The sequence below is a fragment of the Mobula birostris genome, chromosome 6 (assembly GCF_030028105.1).
Source record: "Mobula birostris isolate sMobBir1 chromosome 6, sMobBir1.hap1, whole genome shotgun sequence".
NCBI lineage: Eukaryota > Metazoa > Chordata > Chondrichthyes > Myliobatiformes > Myliobatidae > Mobula > Mobula birostris.
The window spans coordinates 70,845,853-70,863,762 of record NC_092375.1 but is presented as its reverse complement, the minus strand read 5'-3'; the positions used below and the strand labels follow the sequence as shown (position 1 = coordinate 70,863,762).

General features: G+C 40.7%; 1 protein-coding gene across 1 annotated transcript in view; it reads right to left on the bottom strand.

The window, feature by feature from the left end:
* The window catches only part of c6hxorf58 (chromosome 6 CXorf58 homolog), a 55,766-nt gene that overhangs the window by 11,985 nt on the left and 25,871 nt on the right, over positions 1-17,910 (bottom strand). Inside the window, 2 exon segments of the mRNA XM_072260617.1 lie at positions 1,186-1,330; positions 11,042-11,271. Of these exon segments, the coding sequence (XP_072116718.1) occupies positions 1,186-1,330; positions 11,042-11,271 (375 nt within the window).

Sequence of the window (17,910 nt, the reverse complement as noted above, 5' to 3'; positions counted from 1 at the left end):
CATCTTCGGCTTTTTTACAGACGGTGTGATGTTTGCTTCCAGATTTTGCTGGTATTTAATTGAATTCATTCTTCCCTCTACCAGTAAATATTCCCTGAGCCACTGGCTGCCACAATCCCAAAGCATGATCGATCCACCCCCATGCTTAACAGTTGGAGAGGGGTTCCTTTCATGAAATTCTGCACCCCTCTTTCTCCAAACATACTTTTGCTCATTGCGGCCAAAAAGTTCTATTTTAACTTCATCAATCCACAGGACTTGTTTCCAAAATGCATCAGGCTTGCTTAGATGTTCCTTTGAACCTTTTGAATAGAACTTTTTGGCCGCAATGAGCAAAGGTACGTTTGGAGAAAAAAGGGTGCAAAATTTTATGAAAAGAACCCCTCTTCAACTGTTAAGCTCGGGGGTGGATCGATCATGCTTTGGGCTTGTGTCGCAGCCAGTGACACGAGGAACATTTACTGGTAGAGGGAAGAGTGAATTCAATTAAATACCAGCAAATTCTGGGAGCAAACATCACACCATCTGTAAAAAAGCTGAAGATGAAAAGAGGATGGCTTCTACAACAGGATAATGAACCTAAACACACCTCAAAATCCACAATGGACTACCTCAAGAGGCACAAGCTGAAAGTTTTGCCATGGCCCTCACAGTCCCCCGACCTAAACATCATCGAGAATCTGTGGATAGACCTCAAAAGAGCAGTGCATGCAAGATAGCCCAAGAATCTCACAGAACTAGAGGCCTTTTGCAAGGAAGAATGGGAGGAAATCCCCCAAACAAGAATTGAAAGACCCTTAGCTGGCTACAAAAAGTGTTTACAAGCTGTGATACTTGCCAAAGGGGGTGTTACTAAGTACTGCCATGCAGGGTGCCTAAACTTTTGCTTCGGGCCCTTTCCCTTTTTTGTTATTTTGAAACTGTAAAAAAGGGAAATTAAAAAGTTTTCTTGCTTAAAGTATTAAAGAAATGTGTCATCTTTAACTTTATGCTTTTTGGAAATCAGGTCATCTTTTACTCACTTAGCTATTCACAGTCACAGAAATTTTGACCGGGGTGCTCAAACTTTTGCAAGCCACTGTATGTACAGTATACACTATCATTTTTGGTAACAAAGGAGAAAAGCATTTTTATGCCCATGCCTCAAACATTTAGGAAGTATTTAATATAAGTCAAATGTTTTACCTCTTTGTTTTTATCCAAGCCATATATCTTCCTCATTTTGGAAACTTTCATTCTTGCTTTGTGAGAACGGCGTTGTGACTCCTTTCCTGCTTTTAACAATTTTGAGGTTGAATGTGGAAGAGCTTGTGTGGCTGGAGAAGCTGACCTTGAAAATTAAGCATATGTTTTAATAAGTAATCACGTTATATGCTGCGTTGAGGAATGGTTCCAAGGTTGTGGTCAGACTTGTTAGCCTTCCAATTCTTTCTGTTTGTAGTGACTCAGTAAGTATTCACGGGCTAACTATACCATAATCGTTCTGAGAATTAATATGATAGTTGTAACATTACAAAGAAGCCATTACATTAGCAGTGAAACCTTACAGCGCATTACATACAGTTTTCAGCAGAAGCACCTGAAGTATTGTCTGATATATGCTGAAACTTGGGAAACTGGGAGCTCTCCCAACCATCTATAAATTTGCTGATGACACAACTATTGTTGGCAGAATTTCAGATGGTGACGAGGAGGCATACAGGAGTGAGATAGATCAGCTGGTTGAGTGGTGTCGCAACAACAACCTTGTACTCAACATCAGTAAGACCAAGGAATTGATTGTGGACTTCATGATGGAGAAATCCAAGGAACACACATCAGTCCTCATCGAGGAGTCAGTAGTGGAAAGGGTGAGCAGTTGCAAGTTCCTGGTGTATCAATATCTCTGAAGATCAACCTTGTTGGAATTACAAATAACGGAGTTTGATGATACTTGCTATGTCACCAATGACTCTCGCAGACTTCTACACTTGTACCGTGGAGAGCGTGCTAACAGATTGCATTACTGTATGGTTTGGAGGGGTCACCCCACAGGGTTGGAAAAAACTGCGGGAAGTTGTAAACTCAGCCAGTTTCATCATGGCCTCTAGCCTCCCCGGTATCAAGGACATCTTCAGAAGGTGATGCCTCAAAAAGGCGGCATCCATCATTAAGGACCCCGTCACCCAGGACAAGCCCTCTTCTCATTGCTACCATCAAGGAGGAGGTACAGGAGCCTGAAGACACACACTTAATATTCTAGGAACAGCTCCTTCCTCTCTGCCATCACATTTTTGAATGGATAATGAACCAATGTACACTACCTTACTATTTTTTTATTTATTTGCTCTCTTTTTGCACTACTTATTTAATTTATTTTGTACATATATATTTTTTACTTTATAATTTTTTAAACTGTGTATTGCAATGTACTGCTGCCACAAAACAACAAATTCCATGACATATGCCAGTAATATTAAACCTGATTCAGATTCGGATCCTAACATTTTTCGGATGATAGATATTAGGCTAATGGACCTACATTTTTCACCTTGTTATTTGAACAGGGGTGTCCCATTAGCAGTTTTCCAAGCTTCTAGTACATTATCAGAATCAAAGGACTCACTGAAGATTTTAACTAATGCACCCACTATCTCCGTAACTACCTCTTTCAGGATCCTAAGATGCAAACTGTTCAAACCAGTGGACTTATCAGCCTTTAGTTTTAGTTAGCCTAATACCAATTCTCTAAAAATGATGAAGGTATCTAATTCATTCCCAGTATTATCCAGATTCATGTTTATAGCATCTTTATTGTAAGGATTGAACAAGGATAGATCTGGTCCTAGGGTTGAGGTTCTTAACTGGAAGAAGGCCAAATTTGAAGAAATGAGAAAGGATCTAAAAAGCGTGGATTTGGACAGGTTGTTCTCTGGCAAGGATGTGATCGGTAGGTGGGAAGCCTTCAAAGGAGAAATTTTGAGAGTGCAGAATTTGTATGTTCCTGTCAGGATTAAAGGCAAAGTGAATAGGAATAAGGAACCTTGGTTCTCAAGGGATATTGCAACTCTGATAAAGAAGAAGAGGGAGTTGTATGACATTTATAGGAAGCAGGGGGTAAATCAGGTGCTTAAGGAGTATAAGAAGTGCAAGAAAATACTTAAGAAAGAAATCAGGAGGGCTAAAAGAGGACATGAGGTTGCCTTGGCAGTCAAAGTGAAGGATAATCCAAAGAGCTTTTACAGGTATATTAAGAGCAAAAGGATTGTAAGGGATAAAATTGGTCCTCTTGAAGATCAGAGTGGTCGGCTATGTGCGGAACCAAAGGAAATGGGGGAGATCTTAAATAGGTTTTTTGCGTCTGTATTTACTAAGGAAACTGGCATGAAGTCTATGGAATTAAGGGAAACAAGTAGTGAGATCATGGAAACTGTACAGATCGAAAAGGAGGACGTCCTTGCTGTCTTGAGGAAAGTTAAAGTGGATAAGTCCCCGGGACCTGACAGGGTGTTCCCTCGGACCTTGAAGGAGACTAGTGTTGAAATTGCAGGGGCCCTGGAAGAAATATTTAAAATGTCGCTGTCTACAGGTGAGGTGCCGGAGGATTAGAGAATAGCTCATGTTGTTTCGTTGTTTAAAAAAGGATCGAAAAGTAATCCGGGAAATTATAGGCCAGTAAGTTTAACGTCGGTAGTAGGTAAGTTATTGGAGGGAGTACTAAGAGACAGAATCTACAAGCATTTGGATAGACAGGGACTTATTAGGGAGAGTCAACATGGCTTTGTGCGTGGTAGGTCATGTTTGACCAATCTATTGGAGTTTTTCGACGAGGTTACCAGGAAAGTGGATGAAGGGAAGGCAGTGGATATTGTCTACATGGACTTCAGTAAGGCCTTTGACAAGGTCCCGCATGGGAGGTTAGTTAGGAAAATTCAGTCGCTAGGTATACATGGAGAGGTGGTAAATTGGATTAGACATTGGCTCAATGGAGGAAGCCAAAGAGTGGTAGTAGAGAATTGCTTCTCCGAGTGGAGGCCTGTGACTAGTGGTGTGCCACAGGGATCAGTGCTGGGTCCATTGTTATTTGTCATCTATATCAATGATCTGGATGATAATGTGGTAAATTGGATCAGCAAATTGGAGGTGTAGTAGACAGTGAGGAAGGTTTTCAGAGCTTGCAGAGGGACTTAGACCAGCTGGAAAATTGGGCTGAAAAATGGCAGATGGAGTTTAATACAGACAAGTGTGAGGTATTACACGTTGATAGGACAAACCAAGGTAGAACATACAGGGTTAATGGTAAGGCACTGAGGAGTGCAGTGGAACAGAGGGATCTGGGAATACAGATACAAAATTCCCTAAAAGTAGCATCACAGGTAGGTAGGGTTGTAAAGAGAGCTTTTGGTACATTGGCCTTTATTAATCAAAGTATTGAGTATAAGAGCTGGAATGTTATGATGAGGTTGTATAAGGCATTGGTGAGGCCGAATCTGGAGTATTGTGTTCAGTTTTGGTCACCAAATTACAGGAAGGATATTAATAAGGTTGAAAGAGTGCAGAGAAGGTTTACAAGGATGCTGCCAGGACTTGAGAAACTCAGTTACAGAGAAAGGTTGAATAGGTTGGGTCTTTATTCCCTGGAGCATAGAAGAATGAGGGGAGATTTGATAGAGGTATATAAAATTATGATGGGTATAGACAGAGTGAATGCAAGCAGGCTTTTTCCACTGAGGCAAGGGGAGAAAAAAACCAGAGGACATGGGTTTAGGGTGAGAGGGGAAAAGTTTAAAGGGAACATTAGTGGAGGCTTCTTCACACAGAGAGTGGTGGGAGTATGGAATGAGCTGCCAGACGAGGTGGTAAATGCGGGTTCTTTTTTAACATTTAAGAATAAATTGGACAGATACATGGATGGGAGGTGTATGGAGGGATATGGTCCGTGTGCAGGTCAGTGGGACTAGGCAGAAAATGGTTCGGCACCGCCAAGAAGGGCCAAGAGGCCTGTTTCTGTGCTGTAGTTTCTATGCTTTCTATGGATTATGCAAAGTATCTGTTTAATTCCTCTGCCATTTCTTTGGTCTTTATAGAATGAGGCTGGGTAAATAGTTACTGAGAACAATGTTCATTTAGACCTCTATCTTTATTTTGATTCTCTTATCCCTCACCTGTTTTCCTTCATAGTTTAATTCCTCTCTTATTTTTTGCTTTATCTTCCTTTGCTGGATTTTGAATTCATCCCAGTCTACAGGTCTACCTCTAACTTCTACCACAAACAAGAGAAAATCTGCAGATGCTGGAAATCCAAGCAACATACACAAAATGCTGGAGGAACTAGACAGATCAGGCAGCATCCATGGAAAAAGGTACAGTCGATATTTTGGGCCGAAACCCTTCAGTTCCTCCAGCATTTTGTGTGTATTGCACTAACTTTTACCTCTTTGTATGTTCCAACTTTCAACATAATATGCTCTTTTTGGGTTAACCATGGTTAATTTATCAGAATCCTTGCTCCTTACTGGGTTGAGTTACCTCCTTAAATTTCTGATTGGGCTTGCCTACTGTCTTTTCTGTTGATTTATCAGTGCAGTTCACTTCAGTCAACTTTATCCTCACTGTATTTTAATTGCCTTTAAGTTAAACATATACTTTTCCTACCCAAGTTCCTGCCTCTCAAATTAAATACATATTTCAATCATAGTATGAACACTACTCTCCAGGAAATCCCTTACACTTGATCATTTATTAAACCTCATTACCCATTACCAGATCCCAGACAACCTGTTCCCCAGGTGGTTCCATAATACATCATTCAAGAAAAGAATTTGATTCCATAGCTACCCTTTGTAATTGGACTAGCCAATCTACACACAAATTCTTCCATCATTACCACATTGATTTACGTATTTCTACCTGTATGTCCCCATTGCTTGTTGATATTTAGTTTTGTGTGGCAAACATTTAGGGCCATTCATTACTCAAACTGGTAACTTCTTTGCTGGGTTTCTTCCTGATGCACGGTTTTGTCCCTAAACATCACCATCTCCTTCCTCCCCACAGATGCAACTTGACAGCTGAATTCTTCTGGTAGTTTGTTTGTCACTCCATATTCCAGCATCTGCAGTCTTTTGTGTCTCCAGTATTCTTCATTCCTTTGCTTTTTTAACCTCTACCCAACCAGACTCAATATGTTATAAGCCTAGGTAATTTCACATTTGTATTTATTTCATTCCATATTAATAATGCTAACCCACTACCTTTTCCTTCCTGCCCATCCATTCAAAAAGCCAAATATTCTTGAGTATTAAGTTCCCTTAAACATGGGTAAACAACATACCCATTTACCTATGCTTGTGCAGTAAGTTTACAGCATTTATATTTATCTAGAAAATTTATCTACAAAGTTTATCAAAAAAGCATTTAGATTATCTGTATTCCATTTTAATCAAACTTTTTGTAATGTTCTATGGCCCTATCTGTCTCTATTCCATTATCTCCCTGCCTTATTTTGTATTTTATTGTTCTTTCTTTCACTTTTGTCCCTGTTTCTCTTCCCTTAGTCATCCTGTTAGGCACCTATCTTCCCTCTGTTCTAGTGTAAACTCTTGCCAAAAGCACTAGAAAACATTCCTCACTAGGACATCAGTCCCTATCCTTCCTGGGTGTAAGGTAAACTGATTTGAAAGTCACAAATAAATCATTGTAATTTGCCTTTGTTTTCTTTGAGTTTGTGATCATTATCTTGGACAACTTGTAGCATGTTCTCACTCCTTTTGAGATGGGATGCACTTGAAATCTTTTAACCTTATATTTACAGAAGCTTTAACTTAAGTGAAAGCTGAAGACATCTAAGTTAAATCAAATATCCTTCCCCAAATGGGAGCTTCCAGTTGACCCATAATATCATTTAAAAAGTATGATCCTATATCCCTAGATCATCTTCAAGTTAATTTCCCATTTTCTTCAAGGAAAGCATGATGGCTTCATCATTTGTATGATCCTATATCCCTAGATCATCTTCAAGTTAATTTCCCATTTTCTTCAAGGAAAGCATGATGGCTTCATCATTTGACAAAACTACTTAATGTTTTGCTACCATCTCACACCTCACAATAAGGTGTGTTTAGGTACGTATGTATTCAAATTCCAGATTTTGATTGCATTTTTGAACTGATAAGTCTTGCATATGAGCAGATGAGGTGAATAATTTCAAGGATATGTTTTATAACATTTTCTTACTTCAAGTATCTGCTATGATGAATGATGATGCAATGAACATTCTTGAAATTTAGGATTGTATTTCAGGAGTTTGAGGCTTATGATTTTTCCCACAATTGTAAATGCTACATCTGTTGTAATGCTGAAAAGTTTATAACTGGTATATCAGCTTTGTCCAAAGATTTGCAACTGCATTCTTAGTAATACATTGCGGATTATTTCTTTTAGCACCACTTAGTCTGGCATTTCTTGTTTCAGAGTTTCATCCAAGAGAATATAGTGGATATACATTTTGCTAGTTGTGGTTTATGTTGTAGGGCTGTGGATTTGTTGATGGTGATGCTAAATGGTAGAGGAAATTTCAAATTGTTTTGCAGCCTTTCTGCCATATCTGAAAGATGAGTTTCTCTGTCGTGTGGAATGAAATTAGTAAACCCATCGCTGAAGTTTTGATATTTTGATCTAAAATTGTCATCTTAACAAAATTCCCTTTCAGAATATGTAAATTAAGATCAAATGATAGCACATGAAATAAAACTAATTTCTGTTGTTCTTCAGTTTCCTTATTGAATAAAAGGATTATGTCTCTATCTGTACTTTTAATACATTTATCTTGTTTTTCTTTAAATTTTAATTTAGTAGAATTTACAGTAAGTATTTGCCCATGATTCATTTTGAAGGGGCATTTAACGTTGCTTACTTTGCGATCAGTGTGCACTGGTTTATAAATAAGGCACAGTGGTCTGCTATCTTTAACAGTGAAAACAAACTTCTTCCTAAACTTAAAATTTCTATTCTTTTTTACATCGCTGTAGTTCTTACAATTTTGGTGCTGATACAGTCATCACAAGGTTAATGCAGGTTTAAATCTTAATGGTCATAAGCATAACTTATCACATTCTGCAGAAATATTCTACAAGTAGATCACTGCATTTGTATCTACTGTAATGGCTGAATACTATTGGTCTTTGCCATATAATGCCTGAGTACTATAATACAAAACACAGTGTGTTCTCTATGGCTAGACTGCTCAGGCTAGAAAACAAGATGCTCTGGACATCACGACACCCAGCCAACCCTAAGCCCAACCACCTTCATGCCTGCCAAGGTTAGAGAGAACAGTAGGATGGACCTTGTTGTTCCCCAGTAGGTTTCTGCTGAATTTTAAACAAAAAAGAGCCTGAGTTTGTCCTTCATCTCTGAAAGCTGCACCTGTGCTATAGGAGGGCCAAATAAAGTTCATGTGCTATGATTTAGACACCCTTGTTATAGCTTAAGACAATCTCAGAAAAGGAGTTTGACACATTACCCTGAAAAATAGTTCAGTGAAAATTTTGAAAGAAAAGGACAGAAAATGTCTCAATGAAATAACCAATAAACTTGTTAAATCAGAATCAGAGGGCAAATCAGAAGCCACAGTTGACAGCAAAGGTCCAGGAACCACTGACAGATTGGGATACTGCCTTCAGATTATGGAATAAGACGGCTTTTAGATCAGCGAGAACTGCACTTTCCCATGCTATCAGGAAGGTAAAATGAGATTATTCACAGAGAATTTACAGCCATTTCTGTGACACCAGAGACACAAGGTGCATGTGGCAGGATATTCAGGCCATAATGGACTACAAGTCCACCCTGTATGTCAACGATTGTGTTGCCTCTCATCTTGATAGGCAGAAAGTATTTTATGCATGGTTTGTTGCATGGAATGATGTCCAGCAAGGAAGGACCACCCTCCCCCCACTCCCACCCCAAGGAGCAGGCAGTCTGTCTGACTACAGCTGAATTCAGGAAGACCCTTGTCAGTGACAACCCACGTAAAGCTGCAGGGCCTGATAATATACCCAACTGGTGTTGAGAGACTGTGCAGCCCAGATAACAGAAGTTCCAACAGACATCTTGATCATTTCACTGGAACAGACCTCTGTCCCACAGGCTTCGGGCAGCTACTATCATCCTAGGGCCCAAGAATGTGACCTGCCTCAATCCAACAATAATGGAGTGCTTACAGCAGCTGGTTATGGACCACGTTAAATCTCACCTTCTTGCTACATTGGACCCTTTCCAGTTCGCTTATTGCTCAAATCAATCCACTCATGCCATAGCCTTTGGCCTCCACTCCGCCATGGCCCACCTGGAAAATGGTGCCTCATATACCAGGATGCTGTTTATCAATTTCAGTGCTGTGTTTAATACGATCATCTCTCAGATGTTGGTTGCAAACTGTCCTCGCTGGGTTTCAGCATCTCTCTCTGTAAGTGGATCTTGGAGTTAACACGTAGACCACAGTCAGTCCGTGTTGGCAGTAACATCTCTAGGTCCATCATACTGAGCACTGGCGCCCCTCAGGTTTCAGGGCTGCATGCTCAGCCCACTGCTGAGGCAGGTCAGCACTGCTAGATCCAGCTCAAACTGAAACACCAAGTTCACTGATGACACAGCAGTGGTTGGCCTCATTAACAATGATAGCGAGACAGCATCCAGAGAGGAGACAGAGCGGATGATAGAATGGTGCCAGCACTACAACTTGAGTCTCAATGTGGGCAAGACTAAAGAAACGATTGTGGACTTTAGGAAGGTGCAGGCTGGCTGGGCCTCACTACACATAAACGGCCCCTGCATGGAGAGAGTTAGGAGCACCAAGTTTCTGGGAGTGAATATAACAGACGATCTCGCCTGGTCCCTCAACACCAGTTCTTTAGTCAAGAAAGCACAACAGTGTTTTCACTTCCTTTGGAGATTTGGGCAAGCAAGGCTGGGGGGGGGAGCATTCAAAGCAACATTTACAGAAGGACCATTGAGAGTGTCCTGACCAGCTACATCACTGTTTGGTATGGGAGTTAGACCGCAAGACCGCATCTGCGTCTGACCACAAGACCCTACAAAGGATTGTGAGGACTGCTGAGAGAGTCATCAGGGTCCGTCTTCCATCTTCTCAGAATATTTATCAGGAGTGCTGCATACACAGAGCCCTTAGCATTGCCAAGAATCCCTCTCATCCATTCCATAATCTCTTTGACCCCCGCCCCCACCTTCAGTCAGGAGGTACCATAGCATTAGGATAAGGACTGTTAGGATGGGAAGCAGCTTCTTCCCCCAGGCCGTGAAGTTACTGATCTCCCTGCCACCACAGACATTCATTGTTTATGAAGTTTCAGTTGTGTAATACCGTTTACTTTTTAACTTGTGTTGTAAATGCACCTTATGTCAATCTTCTAGAATATATTTTTATTATTTTTTAATTTATTTGCGGTAATACTATTTTTTGTGCTGTGTGAGAGTTATATTGTACTGTATTGTGTACCTTGATCTGGAGGAACATTGTTTCATTTAGTGATATACATGTATACGACTGAATGACAATAAACTTGAACTTGAACATAAAATGAGAAAAAGAAAGATGATAACACTGATTATTTTCATATCTGGTCATAGAAGGTATTGAATTCACCAATAACTAAGGTTTTGGAAAGCAGCACTTTGAAAACCAGTACTGCAAGTCAAATTGCCCTGGAAATAGTGGTCTTCAACGGGCCACAAAATGGTAGAAAACTCCCAGTTCAGATTCCCACCATCAATACTGTGTTCTGACAAATATCTCTTTCCCTATTATTCATGAAAAGATTCAACTCACAACAGCTGCTAATATCAAGCAATATTCTAATGGAAAATGTTTCTTCTGAACTTTCCTGCATCCCTACATAAACTGTTTGATTAATAAGACATTGATGAATTTGTAGTTCTGTGTTCAATATATTATGTTTATTATTGGTCAGTCTAGCTTTTCTATATAATTGGACTCTGATTTCTAAAAAACAAAATATTACATAAGTTTCATCAAAAGTACCTGGTCTGAGAGATAGTTCTAATATGTTGAAGCTGAATTCTTTCAGTACTTGGCCTGGAGAGCAGTATTGGCAATTCCTCCTTTAAACGTTGTGATAAAGTTCTGCTGTAAGCATAGTCCACAATATCATACATGATTGTTGTTCTAGGCAGATTTGTCAGGGTCAACATCCTCCAGTAGTTATCTCTGCCTCCAAGGCAGGCTGGAGTCTCATCCAGGTTACTTGCATACTTCAGAAGAATAACACAAAATAAGTTCACAAATATTTCACTGATAACTTAATTCTTAGAGTGTGACATAATCTATTTGGTTCATTTGATGTACAGTATATTTTATTTCACTCATCTAATTTGTTGGCTTGCCGTCAGGTTCCAGAAAAGGTACTACAATAGCTTTGTTCTTTAATTATTTATCAAAAGGTACTCAAGTCCTAGGGTAAAAATATTACCAATTATAAAATCCATAGATGGGTGGCCTCATAGTTCTTTCAAATAGGTACATAACACTATTGTACAATATGCCTTCTTAAAAAAAATGGTATGGTCACAGAATTATTTTAACATAGAGGGAGCACATTGAGCCCATGCTGCTTCCCAGCAAAGAAATCCCATTAGTTTCTTTCCCTCTCTCACCTCCCTCTACAGCTGCAACAAATCCTCTCTGTGCCCACCAACTCTATGATTATTTCACCATTACTTACACTAGGGTTAATTGGCAACTGTACATTAACCCACCAGTTGGCCTCTGGGAAATGGGGAGAAATCGGAGCACAGGAAGAACGTACAAACTATATACTTAAATCACCCAAGATTAGGACCAATTTACTGTTGATCCTGCCACCATTCCATTAGTACTAGATTAGCAATCCAGAAATCACTTGTTAAAATCCTGTTGGAGGTGCTGTGAAACTTGAGTTCTCCTAAAATATAAATTCTTCCTTAAGCAATCCTGGTACCACTACCTCCCATCTGAGGATATATCCAGTAAAATTAGTTATAAAGGGTTGGGAACCATTGGGTCCAAAATCTGTGAAATTTCCTGGCTTCAAAACTGACTACTGAACTCCATCTGCTAGTTGTCTTTAAATTATTAAGCAAAACTCCATAATAAATGTTACCTGATCAAGATGCTATTGTAGGGTTGCATTGGCTGGTAAGGGGAGCAAACGGAGTGGACTTAAATGAACTTATTCTCATTTATCCATCTGTTGAAGGGACAACTCTCTTGTGAATTTTGAAGAGGTGGAGAAACCCAGAGTACAGGCTTCAGATAGTAGATGGTGAGGGGATTAAGTAGTCAGTGCAGGGTTCTCCAGTGGTCATTCCCCTCAGCAACAAGTTTACCTCTTTGGGTATTGTTGGAGGAGATGACCCATCAGGGCACAGCCACAGCATCCAGGCCTATAACACTGTGTCCAGCTCTGAGGCTCAGCAGGGAAGGATAAAGGGCTTGATAGTTAGGGGTCTGTGGCCACAAACACCAGGATGGTGTGTTGCCTCCTGGGTGCTAGGGTCCAAAATGTATCATAGTGGTTGCAGAATATTCTCAAGGGGAAGGGTGAACAGCTAGAGATCATGGTGCATATTGGCACCAATGACATAGGCATAAAAAAGGGAAGAAGTCCTAAGCGGTGAATATATAGAGTTAGGAGAGAGGCTGAAGAGAAGGACCTCCAAGGTAGTAATCTCTCATTTACTCCCATTGCCATGGTCTAGTCCTGGTAAGAATGGGATGATAACGCAGATGAATGAGTGGCTGAGGAGATGGTGCGGGGGGGCAGGGTCTCAAGTTCTTGTATCATTGGAACCTTTTCTGGGGAAGAGGTGACCTATACAAGAGGGGCAGGTTGCACATGAACTGAAGGAGAACCAATAACGTGGCTGGAAGGTTTGTTAATACTACTTGGAGGGCTTAAATTAGTTTTGCAGGGGGCTAAGAACTGGAGCACAAGGTCAGTAAGTGAAAGATTGGACAGGAAAGTAAATATCAGGGAAAGTATTGAAAGGTAAACTCAAAATAACAGGTATGATTGTTTGAAGTGTGTATATTTTAATGCTAGGAGTATTATGAGTAAAGGTGAGGAAATTAGACTATGGATCAGTACATGGAACTACAATGTTGTGGCCATTACAGAGACTTGGTTGAGAAAGTGGCAGGAATGGGTGATTAATGTACCAGGTATTTGAAGTTTTAGAAAGATAGAGGAGGAGGTAAAAGGAGAAAGGGGTATTGCACTACTAATCAGCGATAATATCAGGGGAGACATAATGGAAGGTTCAGACATTTAAGTCCATTTGGGAGGAACTCAGGAATAGGAAGGGTGCAGTCACACTGATGGAATTGTACTACAAACCCTCCAGTAGCCACCAGGACATGGAGGAACGGATGTGTAAGCCGATCAAGGAAATAAGTCAAAATAATAGGGTTATTGTCATGGGGGATTTCAATTTCCCTAAAATAAACTGGGACTTTTTAGTGCAAAGGGTTTAGAAGGGGCAGAACTTGTTAAGTGTATCCAGGAGGATATACTTAAATCAATATGTGGACAGTCCAATGAGAGGAGGGGCTGTACTGGACCTGATGTTGGGTAATGAGCCTGGCCAGGTGATTGATATCTCAGTGGGTGAGCAGTTATGGAACTGTGACCACAACTCCTTCATTTTCAGGATAGCTATAGATAAGATCCTTGCGGGAGAATCTTAAATTGGAGTGGGACAAATTACAACAGCATTAAGCAGGGACTAACAAGAGTTAATTGGGAAAACATCAAATTTGTGGAGGGTGTTTACAGATCAATTGCACAGAGTACAGGAAAAGTATGTTCCTGTTAGAAGGAAGGACAGGGATGGAAAGATAAGGGAACCTTGAATATCCAGAGAAGTGATGAATTTAGTCAAGAAGAAAAAGGAAAAGAATGTAAAGCTTCAGAAGTTGGGATCAAACAGACCACATGAAGATTATAAAGCAGCCAGAAAAGAACGAAAGAAGGGAATTAGGAAAGCCAGGAGGGGCCATGAAAAGTCCTTGTCAAGTAGGATTAAGGTGAATACCAAGGCATTCTATACATAAATCAAGAGTAAGAGGGTAGGACCACTCAAGGATAAAGGGGTGGGGTGGACATTTGCTTGGATGTGGAGAATTTGAGTGAGGTACTTAATGAGTATTTTGCTTCAGTATTTACCAAAGAAAAGAACATGAAGGACCAGGAGACCAGTGCTGAGTGCATAAATATGTAAAGGTGTATAGAGGTCAAGGAAGAGGAAGTGTTAGGTCTCCTAATGAGTATTAAGGTGGATAAGTCCCCAGGGCCTGATGGGAGTCATCCAGGGCCTGAGGGAGGCAAGAGATGAGATTACTCAGGCCTTGACCAGTATCTCTGTGTCCTCTCTAGCCACAGGCAAGGTCTGTACCTCTATTTAAAATGAGAACAAGGGAAAATACTGGGAATTATAGACTGGTAAGTCTCACAACAATTGCGGGGAAATTGTGGGAGAAAATTCTTAGGGATGGAATATACGAGCATTAGGAGACCCATGGCCTAATTAGGGAGAGCTAGCATAGGCTTTGTGCAGGGCAAGTTGTGTCTTACCATTTTGATTGAGTGTTTTGACAAGCTGACGACAGAGATTGATGATGGTAGAGCAGTGTATGTTGTCTACATGGATTCTAGTAAGGCATTCGAAAAAGTCCCTCATGGGAGACTAATCCAAAAGATTAGGATGCATGGGGTCCGGGGGCGAATTAGCTGCTTGGATTGAGAACTGGCTTGGGCATAGAAGGTAGAGGGCTGTGGTCGGAGGGGCTTAGTCGAGTTGTAAGTTTGTAATTAGTGTTGTTTCGCAGCGATCTGTGCTGGAACCTCTGCTGTTTGTGATGTATATAAGTGACCAGCATGAAAATGTGGATGATTGGGTTAGTAAGATTTGTGGAGCTGTGGATAGTGTAGAAGAGTGGCAAAGAATACAGCATGATATAGATCAGATGCAGACATGGGCAGAGAAATGGCAGATGGAGCTTAACCCAGATAAATGTAAGATGTTGCACCTTGACAGGGTAAATGCAAGGAGACAGTACACTGCTGATTGCAAGACCCTAACAGTGTTGCTGAGCAGAGAGGTCTTGGGGTCCAAGTTCATAGCTTCAAGAAGTTGGCTAAACAGGTCGATAGGGTGGTTAAGAAGGATTATGGAATGCTTGCTTTTATTAATTGAGATACTGAGTTCAAAAGTCAAGAGGTTATGTTGCAACTTTATAAAACTCTGGTTGGAGTATTGCATACATTTCTGGTTGCCCCACTATAGGAAGGATGTTGAGGCTTGGAGAGGGTGCAGAAGAAGTTTACCAGGATGCTGCCTGGCTTAGAGGGCATATGCTATCATGAGAGTCTAGACAAACTTGGATTGTTTTCTTTGGAGAAGCGAAGGTTGAGCGGAAATTTGACAGAGGTTAATAAGATTATGAGAGGCATAGATAAGGGTAGACAGGGAGTATCTGTTTCCCAGGGTAGAAATTTCTAATACCAGAGGGCATGTGTTAAAGATGAGTGGGGCGGGGGGGGGGGGTAGGCTCAAAGGGGATGTGAAAGGTAAGTCTTTTACTCAGTGAGTGGTGGATGCCTGGAATGTGCTGTCTGATATGGTGGAAGAGGCAAATACAGGGGAGGCTTTTAAGAAACATTTAGATAGGCACATGAGTATGAGGTAGATGGAGGGATGTGGACATTGTGTAGGTGGGAGGGAATTAGTTTTGGTGTTTTTTTAATTTACTTTTTAAGCTGGTTCAGTACAACATTGGGGGCCGAAAGGTCTGTTCCTGTGCTGTACTGTTCTATGTTTGAAAGTATTTGCAGAAACTGATGAAGATTAAGTGACACTTCCACCGTAAAGATACTCAGAGCAACTGTGACACAGATCTACAGCCATTGTAAATGGGTAGATCAATGATTAGTCTAACATTCCAAAACTGGGCACCTATGCTGTCAATTCTCCATCAATTACAAAGTATACTCCACCTTAATCTGTAACTTAATAGCTCTTACAATTAAACTCTTCTCAGGCTTCCAGCCTGGTACAGATATTGATTAAAACCGATGTTTCGATGTCAAGCTCTACCATTTTCTTCAGCGACGATGCCTTTTTAGCTCTTACTTTCACATATTGTTCACTATGAAGCTTTATGAACAAAATCGATTTACATGAAGCTTCAGACATAGCTTTATCATTAATGAAGCTATTGCAGCAAGTTAAATACATACTAATTGTACTGTCAATCTGATGGTAGAGATTCTGTGCTTGGAAGATGCTGTTAGAGAGGTCTGGGAAGTAACTGCAGTGTATTTATAGATGATGCATACTGTGGCCATTCTGCACTCGTGATAGTGGGAATAAAGATTTAGGTTGGTGGAGAAGATGCCAATCATGTGAGCTGCTTTGTCTTATATTGTGTTGAGCTTCCTATTTTGATTTGTAGCTTATGGAACGTATTGGGGTGTCTAAAGAATCAGTCATTACAGGAAATCTAGTTTTTGCCCTGTTCTTGCAGCGACAGCATTTAAGCGCTTGGTCACTTGAGTTTCTGGTCATTCCAAGGATATTGATGGTAGATGACTTAATGAAGGTTAAGACATTAAATTACTAAAATAAATGGTTCCATTCTCTTATTGGAAATGGCAGGTTCATAGGATGAGCATTATTTGCAATATTATCAGCCTACGCCTGACTGCTTTCCAGGTTTTATTGCATGCAGGCATAAGTCACTTTATTTATTGACAAACTGTGAATGAAATTTTAAAAATGAATATTAATAACCATCCTCACTTCTTATTTTATGACAGAAGCAAGGTCACTGATGAAGCAGCATTGTCTGGTACTGTGTCAAGCAGTGTCCTGTTGAGACCAGAATCGCTTGGGTAAAGGCATAGCTCGTTCAAGAACTTAGAAATGTTGTGTCGATCATGTAACCTACTCTAGAAACTGCCAAGAATTTCCCTACTGCATAGCCCACTATTTTTCTAAGCTCCAGGTACCTATCTAAGAGTCACTTAAAAGACTCTACTGTATCCACCTCCACTACCATCGCTGGCTGTGCATTACACGCACCCACCACTCTCTGTGTGAACAACTTACCCTTGACATCCCCTCAGTACGTACTTCCAAGCACCTTAAACTATGCCCTGTCGTGTTAGTCATTTCAGCCCTGAGAAAAATCCTCTGGCTATCCACATGATCAATGCCTCTCATCATCTTATACACCTCTATCAGGTCACCTCTCATCCTCTGTCACTCCAACGAGAAATGGCCAAGTTCATTCAACCTATTCTCATAAGGCTTGCTGTCCAATCCAGGCAACATCCCTGTAAATCTCCACTGCAGTCTTTCTACAGTATCAACATCCTTCCTGTAGTGAGGTGACCGGAACTGAACACAGTACTCCAAGTGGGGTCTGACCAAGGTCTTATACAGCTGTAACATTACCTCACAGCTCTTATACTCAATCCCATGGTTGATGAAGGCCAACACAGCATACGCCTTCTTAACAACACTGTCAACCTGCGCAGCAGCTTTGAGTGTCCTATGGATACAGACCCCAAGATCTCTCTAATCCTCCACACTGCCAAGAGTCTTACCATTAGTATTATAAAATGTCTTCAGATTTGACCCACCAAAATGAACCACTTCACACTTCTCTGGGTTGAACTCAATCTGTGCCACTTCTCAGCCCAGTTCGGCATCCTATCCACGTCCCATTGTAACCACTGACAACCCTCCAGACTATCCACAACACCCCCAACCTCAGTTCTCAGGCATTTTGTACTAAATTTGAATTGATGTTTGCTTCCATAAACTTTGTTGTATCTAGTACAATCAGCC